Here is a 10,924-nt window from a genome sequence, read left to right on the forward strand (position 1 = left end):
AATCTATTTTGAGACGCTTCTTCAAACATTTTCTATATAGAAAATTACTAATAATGATTGCGTCTAGCAATTTTAATGACTTTATATAATATTTTATTAATCCGACAGCAAATTGATTTTTATGTGATCTCTGCTTCATCTTATAAAAGAATACCATGCAATTTTGAAAACCCATTTTCGCGGAAAAAGAAAAATCCAATTCATATTGACTACTATATCGTTTTATTTGTTTGTCTGTAGGCGGATAATTTTCTTGAGTAGATTGTTGTCGGTAGGTTAAGTACATGAGGCAGTTAAGCGATGAAGGATTCGGTTTTGGGTTGTATAATAAAGTGGGGTTGTCCATAGACGCACAGTTACGAGTATACTTAGTAAATAGAGAGAACTAAAAACTATAATTGGTATTGGTATTTACAGTCCAGTGCGACAGTGCAACAGAATTGATCATTATCTTTTTATATCTTTTTCTTTGTGCTTGGCTCTACAAATCAATTGATTCCGCATTTGTTTACTTTTGTTTGTTGTTTTTTTGTTTTGTTCGTGCAACGAGATTACTAATTTTATGCCTTCGTTGGAGGAGTCTCCTTCAGCGGTGTCTTTTCATCCTTGACTTCAGTTTGCTGCTGGGCACCAGACCGATTCCACGATTGTTCAGCTCCAGAGCCAAATATGACAAAGACTAAGAACTCCAGAGTGAACAGAGCAATTGTGGTGCCAAAGATGATGCGCCAAGCGCCAATGTTTTGCTATGAAAATGAATAGAATGATTAAGAAAATGCTTTAGAATTATTTGAAAAGTTTACTTACGTTGCCGTGTGTCACAAAGCCAACGAAGAGGGGCACAATGATGCCGGGCAAAGTGGCTGCTGTGTTGGTCAATGCCACCAAAGTGCCAGCGAAATTGGGCGCGATATCAATGTGATTGGAGAGGAAGCCAGAGAACATGGCGCCCATGGCCACAATGCCCACGGACATGACCGAGACAGCTTCGTAATGGAGACAGCCGATGTAGCACAGGATCAGCAAGCAGATGCCAGGAATAACGGTGCAGATCGAGGTGGCGGTCTTTCTAGCTACAGTTGTGCTGATTTTGCCTGCAAGAAGAATTGGTTATCGTTTAGCATGTACATTTCTAATCAAAGAGTTATCGATCAGTTTATAATTAATGGAGAAATGCTGATCACAACTATTTCTTGAGGATACAATTCGATCCATAAAGGTGCAAGTCTTTTCTAAAGCTTTCTATTAACTTATTTTAATGATCTAATTTCGATTATTATATATAGAACGAAATTAATTATACTGTGATCGATAACTACTTTTCTTGAACTCGGTTAGAGATGGTCTAAATTCTTGTTTTAACTAAATTATCAACAATCTCAATTCGATAGAAGCTTCATTTAGATAGCTGTGAATTTGCGAACTTACCCTTCGACTGCAGCGTGTCCAACAGCTTGCCAAGGAATATGCTGAAGATGATCATGGGGAAGTAGGGCAGAGCGGAGAGTGCAGCATTGCTGGCCACATTGAACTTGAGCACTTGCTTCATGTAGAACGGAATCTCGATGAGGAACATGTACCAGCCAAAGTTGTTGCATGTGTGAGCAATGAGAATCGCCCAGAACGGAACAGATTTGAAGACCTGACCCCATGGCACCTTTGGATGATGTTCGACCTTGGTCTCGGTGCCCAACGAGCTGGTAATCATATGACGCTCCTCAGGACTAATGAAACGCTGCTTGTTGGGATTATCCTGAACGAGGATTATCCACAATGCCATCCAAATGCAACTCAAAACGCCCATCACATAGAATATGGACCTCCAGCCCCAAGCGGCGGACAACATGCCAGACATGAGAATGGAGAGCGCAGTGCCAGCCGAGGTGCCCACATAGATGATTGTAGACATGACCATACGCTCGCTGGGCGGTGCCCACGAGGCAATCATCACATGCATAGCCGGGAATGAGGCTCCGCCTCCGACGCCCTCAAGCACACGCATCACAATCAGGCCACCATAATGGAGCTCGGTAAAGACAGGAGTCAGCAGGGTGCACACCACATTGATGGCCACCGAGAACAACATGACCCACTTGGCCGAGAAGTTCTCGGCAACGTGAGCGAGCGGAATCTGTGAGACCAAATAGCCCCAGAAGTAACAGCTCAACAGGGTGCCCTGCAGTGGTTCACTCCAAGCAAAAGGACCATCCTGTGAATTAATAATAGGAATTAGTTAGTGGGGGGAAGTAATTGGAAAGTGCGAAGTAAAAGTATCAACCGGATACCTCACAGTCTAGGTATCCGGTTGATACTTTTAGTAAATATAACTGTAACTTGATTAGTATTATAATATTGTTTTTTTATTTTAGAACACTTTGTTTTGAAAAATATTTGTGTTCTTTTAAGGGGCTTTGAATTTGTAAAAATTAAATAAAAGAGAAACAACGTAAACAACATAATGTAAATGTTTCTACTTTCAAGTTTCTTTAGATATTTATAATATAAGTCAATCGTTTGAAATAGGCTTTCTTATTGCCAAATATGTATAATATTATTCAATCGTTGGAAATGACCTATTTTATTGTATACCAAAGAATTGTTTTACTTTTATTCACTTTGCTCCAGCCTCAGGGGGCCCTATTATAAATTAAGCTTAATCTGCGTTTAATAATAATAAATGTTATTCCCCAAATTTGGCAGTTATCGCTGTTATATTATCTGAGATTGAAAGATTAATCCAAGCGGACAGACAGACAGACAGACAGATGGACTTGACTCTGCAGCTGATAAGGATGATAAGCTGTGCAGACGCCTCTTTTTGATAGTGACAAAGGCTTTTTTGGCTTGCCACTAACTTCACAAACATTTCAAAATAGAAATTCATTCCATTCCAGACTTACCTCAACCTTGGCAGTAACGTTGGTGGCATCGCCTGGAGGGGAGCACGTTTCGGTATCGGTATCGTTATGATGATCCTCCACCTTGTGGATGGCCGTGTGGTTCACCATGGCAACCATGGCGACACTCAGATTCACCTTCAGGCCATACACAATGGCCATGCCAATGGATCCCAATATAGCGAGCACATAGCGTGCGGGCACGAGTTCTGTAAATGCAAATTAAATGAGGAGGAAAAACAACATCTGATTAGTGGGGTGGGTCAGGTTAATGTACTTGTTATACGTCCTAGTTTCGTTATAGAGAATGTCTTCAGTTTACTGATCCATATCTTGTGTCCACGCGCGCAATAACACTTATTGAATAATCGGCGCACAATTATTGAACGTTTGTGTTCCCCTGATAACAAATTGAATGTTTTTATGGTATTTATTTTCAATTTCACATCCCAATTGGTGACAAAACAAATTAACACCACGGCCAGTCGTCGCATCGTTATCGCTCCAATACGAGAATTGTGCCACAGTCTAATTTTTATGGTCGACAGCAATTAATAGATGTTCTACGAAACGTTTTTCACCTCAAACCGCAAAACTATTAAGTAATAAAATGGTTTGCCAAAGGATTAATTGGAGATTATGGGAAGTGAAAGTCAACAAATGTTGACAACTTAAACGGTGGAAAGTTGATGTAATTGCTGTCTCATGGAAATTTAAATGTCCAAACTAGACAGTCTAATCGATTTATAGAAGCAGACTCTAAGACGCCCTCAAATTGCTCCCTAATAAATTAAAATTGTGACAGAAAGTTGATAACTCTATGATAGTTGCAAATTAAAAAGCGAAAGTATATTAAATAAAACGTTTGTGTTTAGATTGAGTGCAGAGATTAGAAACAAGTTCTCTTAAAGAAAGAATAAACTGTGTCTAACAAAATGCAAACACCTGTTGCAAGCGTAAAAAATCAGCAATAAATTTAATGAACTACTTAGCTAAATTATCAAAAATAACAAACCATCTAGATCTAAAATATGATGAGTTAAACCAATACACATAGACAATATTTACACTGTTAAGTATTTGAAGAACATATTTAGCTAAGAAGTGCGAAGAATTCTAAAAAAGCTGAAGAAGATTTTATAAATAAATAAAAGTTCAGAATCATTTAAAATTGGATTGATTAAAGTCTGATGAAAAAATTCGACAAATAAACAAATTAAACTTTTGGTGAAATAAATAAGGAACTGTAACGTTTTCAAATACATTATTTACTTTATAGTATTGACTTTATAATAACATATAAACAAATCAAACAAATTCAATTTGAAAGAAACATAGGAAGAAGTCCAACAAATGTTATATTATATAATGTAAGCAAGTACAAGGATGTTCAAAGATGTACACAGAAATGAAATCTAGATTAGAATTCAAGGCTACTTCAGAAAACATAAAAGAGAAGTAAGAAGGAAGTTTATCAGAACCAAAAAAAAAAGCCACAATAAAAGGGACAAAATCAGCTTCAGCGAATTCAAAAGAAGAGCAAGAAATGACAAGTGAAAGCAGGCTAAAAGCAAACCCAACTTGACCGGCCTTACAGGTCCAAGCAGCTGGAGCCGTTTTTTTTTTGTACCCATATCCCGGTTGGACACCGCCTCAATGCCTCCGCCCCCCGTCTCCTGCTTGCCACTTTGCAACGCGCCCACGAAACAAATTCCAAGCAATTGGAATTTCGCCATAAATTTCGTGTGGAAAATAAGATATTTAGTAAATTGTTTGATATAGATTTGTTGGCCTAGGTAATGTTGGCAAGCAGCGTCTTGTTTAATTTTTTACCAAAAACAATTATTGTTTATAGCGCTGACATACAAATGACCTTGTCACCGGCCAGCTGTCAATGTCATTTATGATATCTTTTTCTTGCTTTTCGTTTAATGTATTTCTTTTCTGGTCCTGTCCCTGGAGCTATGGAATAGCTAATGGAATACATAATAAAGCGACTAAAAATATATGCCGCGAGTTTGCTATAAATGCCGCCGCCGCCACCGCTGCCACCGAATATTAGAACTTGAGGAAGGATGTGCCGCCAACACACAAACACACTAATACACTCACATAACTCACACGCACACGTCTCGCACACGACCTTTGGGCGGTTTTTGAGGTCAAAGTGTGTGTTATTTTGGCAGCCCAAGAAATTGCACGAGATCAGAAAGTTTCTCAATATTTCCACACTATGGCATCACACAAACACTTGTTGCATGTGCAACGCTGCACGTTGCTGATGCAGTTGCCACTTGCATTGATGAAATGCCAAAAGAGAGTGGACAATATGGTTGACAGTTTGATTTTTGTGGAAGGAACACTTACTGCCCAAGACGCTGCCCTTGGCAGGCACTTCCTCCGGCATCTTTAGTGTGTGTGTGTGTTGTCTAAATTCTTGTTGTGCAAATCTTGCAAAATAACTATTTGAAAAACTTGTTAGAGTTTTTCGCGCGACGTACAAAAATCCGAAACGGTTTCTAGTTTTGTGGAATGCGACGCGTGCGTTGCCTGTGGCAGCTGCCCACCAACTAAAATTTTCGACTGCGACTGCGAATCGACTCGAGATTCCATTTCCGACATCAACGTCGACGACGACGACGACGACGTCGTTACGTTTGGATATTTTCGGTTTTCGTGGTATACACGAGTATTTCAAGAGCATGATTTATACAGTCTGCGTGTATTTGTTTATGTTTGTATGTGTGTGTAAGTGTGTGTGTGTGTGTGTATTCATTGCCGGCTCGTGGTCTGGGGTTTGGGTTTGGCCTGGTCTCGGGTCTCGTTTGGCTGGAGAGTGTGCGTGCCTCTTAGCTCGTCTTGTTTCGGACTTGCTTTACCTACCTCACACACACACACTCACACACACACAAATACCTTACCAGCTGTGTTGTTAAGTTCTGTATCTTTCTATCTTGTATCGGCAAGTTTTCGACGCACACAACATTTTGGGGTTTGCCACCCCCTGGCGTTCCTTCTGCCCGCCTCCCTTCAGCAACATAGCTGCCACAATCCACAAATGTATTTCACGTTTGTGCGCTGCGGTTGCGTGCAACCACCTGGTTGTTGTCTTGGCTAAAATGTCTTTGCTTTGAAGCAAATACTTTGCTTAGTTAACACAAATATTGAGTTGTAACGATTTGTTGTGATTTATTTCATTGATGTGCAAAATATTACAAAAGAAATTGCATTACAAAATGAAAAGAACGTTTGCCATATTATTGTTTCATTTTTAGTTAAATATAGTAAAATGGAATTAAATAATTATTATAATCACAAGTATAAAAGGTATTGTAACATCCATATAATTAAATTGTATTGCATTAGAATACAATCTGAAAGAAAATTTCTTTTTTTTATAATTTTGTATTGCAATATATTCTAATTAAATGAAAAAAAAAAATATAAATAAATAAATTACAAATATATTTTGTTGAAAATGTTAGTAAAATAAATACTTATTATTATCCCAAAGAGTAAATTATGAAGAGAAAATATAAATAAATAGTACTATAAGTGATAATATGGGTAATTCTCTGACAAAGAATAAAAATTAGAAATCAAATTTTTTTATTTTCTTATAACTCTTAATTTGCACTCTTATTAGAGTTAAGAAAGTTTTTGCAATTATTTTTCTGTTTTAGAATAATTACAAAAATGAACAAATTCCTACGCAAACCAAAAAATAAACGAACTTGTATATTTTATCGTAAAACAGAAATAGTTACTAAAATAAATCTTAGTTCTAAATATAGTGCTAATACAAAGCTTTTAGAATAACCTTTACTTATATTTACAATTGTTTTAGTTTATGTTTTTTTTACTGCAAAAAGTGTCGCGTGTGAACATTTTGCCAGAGAATTACACATACATATATGAACAGAAATATTTGTGATCATAAATAAAAGAGACGTAGAAAAATAATGAAAATAAAAAGAGCATCTGCGTATTCCAGCTGAAATTTTCAACAACTTCGCCCACTTAAAAAGTTACAGCACAAGTTATACAACTAAAAACGAATGTAAATGTTTATAAACAAATACAGGTGTATAACTGAATATGCCCAAAAAAAAGTGAAAAAAACTGTCACGAATGATATCGTTCCCAAAAAAAACAAGTAAGAAAGTTACAGTCGAGTGTGCTCGACTGTGAGATACCCGCTACCCATTTTTAATAAAGGCAAAATATTGCGGTATCATTTTCAAAATATACCGAAAATACTAAAAAAATACTAAAAATATACCAAATGGTATATTTGGTATATCGATATAGTACACCATTCAAAGTATACCATAGACGGCACAATGTGCCAGATTGTCGGCCAAAGCAACTCAGACCCCTAGTAAGTAGGCGTTTTTCCCATACAAAAGTATTTCCTTAATAACTTCCACAATTTTTATCTGATCGCAACCAAATTCCAGGAATCATAACTATTACAGTAGTTATTGTATATACCAAAATTCGTAGGTCTAGCTTTAAAATTACACTTGTTATTCGATTTTTTTGATTTGCGGGGGCGGAAGTGGGCGTGGCAAAAATTTGAAACAAACTTGATCTGCGTGCAAACATAACAAATGCTGTCGAAAAAAAATTATAGCTCTATCTCTTATAGTCTCTGAGATCTAGGTGTTCATACGGACGGACGGACGGACGGACAGACGGACAGACGGACAGACGGACAGACGGACAGACGGACAGACGGACATGGCTATATCGTCTCGGCTGTTGACGCTGATCAAGAATATATATACTTTATAGGGTCGGAGATGCCTCCTTCTACCTGTTACATACATTTCCTGCCGGCACAAAGTTATAATACCCTTCTACCCTATGGGTAGCGGGTATAAAAACGACGTTGATACAATTGTTAAGATTTAAATTTGTTCGCCCATATCGCGCGCATTAATTAGGAATGCAAAACGCGTGCATAAAATAAGTATAAATAGGCATATTAAGTATACGTATATGTGAATGGATATAATAGCCCCGGCAATAAGCCGGACTCAACTGTCTGCCAAAAAGTTGTTCCGTTCCGTTTCGTTTGCTTGGCGTTCGTCTTTCCAGTTCAGTTTTTTTTGTTTTTGTTTTATTCAAAAGTCAACTCACTAATTTGTAGTTGTAATTAGCGCTAAACAAATTTTGGTGTTAGCGGAAAGTTGGGTCCTAAGGTTTGTCTCATGACACGAATTATGAATTGCACAAGCTTCTATTGAAATGTCAAAATATTCTTGTTATATAAACTAAAGAAAATTGTGCATTAATTGAGCTAAAAATTGTTGTTTTTGTTTACAATGCCGCATTTAGAATTATTGCAATTATAGAACTGCCAAAAATGTATTTCGGACAATTATAAACACAGAGAGCCAAATTTGCCTTGAAATTGCACTCATAAATATTTTGCTTCCATCAAATTTCGTTTCACAATTTGCCAAAATACCCTGTAAAATCCCTAGAGTCCAGTTAAGTGTGAAATTCTTTCTTTGACTAGATTTGATAGACCATTTTTATTATGTATGCACAAAATTGCTTTGATTATTGAAATTAAATATTTAAATCGCTGAAATTATGCGTTTTATTTGAAAGTTTTTTTTTTGTTGTTGCTGCTTTTGTTTGTTTCTCACATCCTGTCCTTCCTCAAATATTTGCCAACTGATCAACTTGAGGCCTGGCACAGTTTTAATGCTTTGTTCTTGATGTTGATGTTGATGGTGATGCTGATGCTGATGCGGATGACGTAGATGATGATGATGTATGCAAATGTGACTCGGCTTAAGTACTAGTGTTTTGGTATTTACTTCCCTTTTTCGTTCCGCTTTCCGTTCATACCCCCACATAACGCACTCTCTGGATACAACAATCAGAACAACAGCAACAACAATAACAACAAAACTGAAGGTACATATAGAAATACATATTAATGGACGCTCTTGTTGTTTTTGTTACTCTTGTCTGCCGTTTGTTTGTAATACCCTATAGCCAATGGATGGTTAATAAGGGTAGTTTAAGGTCTGGTTAAAGTAAAGCAAGCAAAGCATTATTTATGAAATTATTTCAAAAAATAGTATTTTATTATTTCTTAATAATTTCCATATTAACATTTAGGCATCTATGTACTTATAAATTATATTCTAAAAACTTGACAGTAGTTCTAAAACTGAAAAACAGCTAAAATACTTTGTGAATAGTGGAAGTAAAATGCATTTGATTCAAGTCATCATTATCTTCTCTGTAAATTAATTTTAGTATTTTATACTAGATTCAATTAAATAAATAAATAAATAGAATTCTTTAAATTTGATAAGTATTTAGAGGGTATTTATAAGTAGAGAAATCATGCTTACTTGCTTTTTATTTGTATTCTTTATTTGTCTTTTATCGGCTTGTTTCCATATGGAATATTGGGGCCACAGTCTCGTTCTCTCGTAATCTCACACTCTCATTTGAGGTATGCACAATTCGAGTTCGAGTAATTGAATCCCATACTCAAACAGGGGAAAAAAGGCACACAGTTAATATGAATTTCACATATTAGACACATATGTCTAATAGATGTCTTATCTGGTCGGTGTATAGGGTATAACAATGTCGTTCAGCCAGTGACAGATTAATTATTTTTTTTTAACTTTTTTTTTTTGTATTCTCATTTGTTTTGTTTATCTATACGAAATTCTCCTGCATATTGTTTATGTCTAAGTTGAGGCTGTTTGCATTAAGTTGGACAGTCGCAACGGCGACTGTGACGACGGGTTCTATGGCCCATTACGTCTAGAATACCCACAATGGACCTCTGGATACGCCGACTGAGTTTTACGGCTGCATGGTTGGCTCCCTAACAAAAATACGAACAAAATGTTTGTTAGATGAAACTTCTTCTGTTCTCGTTAACGCCGCGTGTGTTTGTTAAATTGATTTTTATTAAATTTCGGCACACACTTTCAATAAAATAGAATGAACATTTTTGGAATTAAAGCCTATATTTCACTTGATATATTTAATTTCGTTTAGTTCTTAATTGGCGTTCATTGAATTGCCTTCCAATTTTCATTTATTTCACTCTTTTTTTTCGACCACTTGACAACAAAAATAATAATTTCGGCAGCGACATTTCGATTGAGATGCTCTGTAAAAAGATGACGAAGAGTAGTTTAAATTCATGTCTTAAAACTTTTGTGAATTATTCCAAATTGTTTCAACTTTATACAGGATATTCCGAGAGTCGCTTTGCTTGAGTTTTGTTGTTGAGTTGACAACCAGATTGGAAATGCGCCACCGAAAATGGTTCGAGGATTTTGTTGTAAATGTTATTTAGTGTGTAATTGTTGCTGCGCCATTTGTGACGTCATTCGATGGGGGGGAAAGTTATGAAACAACCCTTGAAATAAAGCTATTATTGAATGGCGCCAAACTGATTGTAGTAGTAGCTACAGATATCATATGTGACATGTGATGTATGATAAAAACGCATAAATCAGAATTCAGAATTCAGAAATCAGAAATCAGTGAGAGCAAAGGCTATTTATTGATTGTTTTGTCCAGGTTATAAAACTACAACAAACTCCCTGATATGGCAATTTATTCAAAGAACACAATGATTAATGAAGTAATATAAATATTGTATGTATACATTCATCTATGACGAAGTTGCTAAGCTAAGGAGACTGATAAAGAGCCTACTCAACTGCAAAAGCCGCAGTTCTTTAATTAACGCTTTTGCATTTAACAGCTCACTGTTAACTGATAAGGAATATTTCCTCTACTTACCAGAGAGATTCATCTTTAACAGCGACCGCATTTTGTATGCTAATTAAAAGCTCACTGCTTGCCATTCAGAAGAGAGCCTGTAATTTAATGAGTTCCTAATTGATGGGCAATTAATTAAAACGTTTCACTTTGAGGTTTTCCAAACCAAAGACATTTTATTTATTTAAAAAACGTAAATCAATTTTCTGTCGATATAAATAAAGCTACTAAAAATGAAGCTCGCATAA

At 36.3% G+C, this 10,924-nt stretch overlaps 1 protein-coding gene across 1 annotated transcript; it reads right to left on the bottom strand.

Annotated features, from left to right (window-relative positions):
- Window positions 1-199: 199 nt before the first annotated feature.
- Window positions 200-5,473, bottom strand: LOC133850938 (sialin). Its single transcript, XM_062287199.1, has 5 exons — window positions 5,265-5,473; window positions 2,901-3,106; window positions 1,429-2,209; window positions 808-1,094; window positions 200-746 (listed from the first exon to the last, which is right to left on the bottom strand). Exons 1-5 carry the CDS (start codon window positions 5,302-5,304, stop codon window positions 561-563), a joined length of 1,500 nt encoding a protein of 499 aa, XP_062143183.1. The 5' UTR covers window positions 5,305-5,473; the 3' UTR covers window positions 200-560.
- Window positions 5,474-10,924: the final 5,451 nt, after the last annotated feature.

Source organism: Drosophila sulfurigaster, chromosome 2L, assembly GCF_023558435.1.
Source record: "Drosophila sulfurigaster albostrigata strain 15112-1811.04 chromosome 2L, ASM2355843v2, whole genome shotgun sequence".
Lineage (NCBI taxonomy): Eukaryota > Metazoa > Arthropoda > Insecta > Diptera > Drosophilidae > Drosophila > Drosophila sulfurigaster.

Bases quoted from the DNA above. Each gene is read 5' to 3' on its own strand.
- LOC133850938 (XM_062287199.1), bottom strand. From the start codon at position 5,304: ATGCCGGAGGAAGTGCCTGCCAAGGGCAGCGTCTTGGGCA. The intron at 3,107-5,264 runs GTAAGTGTTCCT...TTGCATTTACAG, and splicing joins CAAGGGCAGCGTCTTGGGCA to AACTCGTGCCCGCACGCTAT. The intron at 1,095-1,428 runs GTAAGTTCGCAA...TTCTTCTTGCAG, and splicing joins GGACACGCTGCAGTCGAAGG to GCAAAATCAGCACAACTGTA.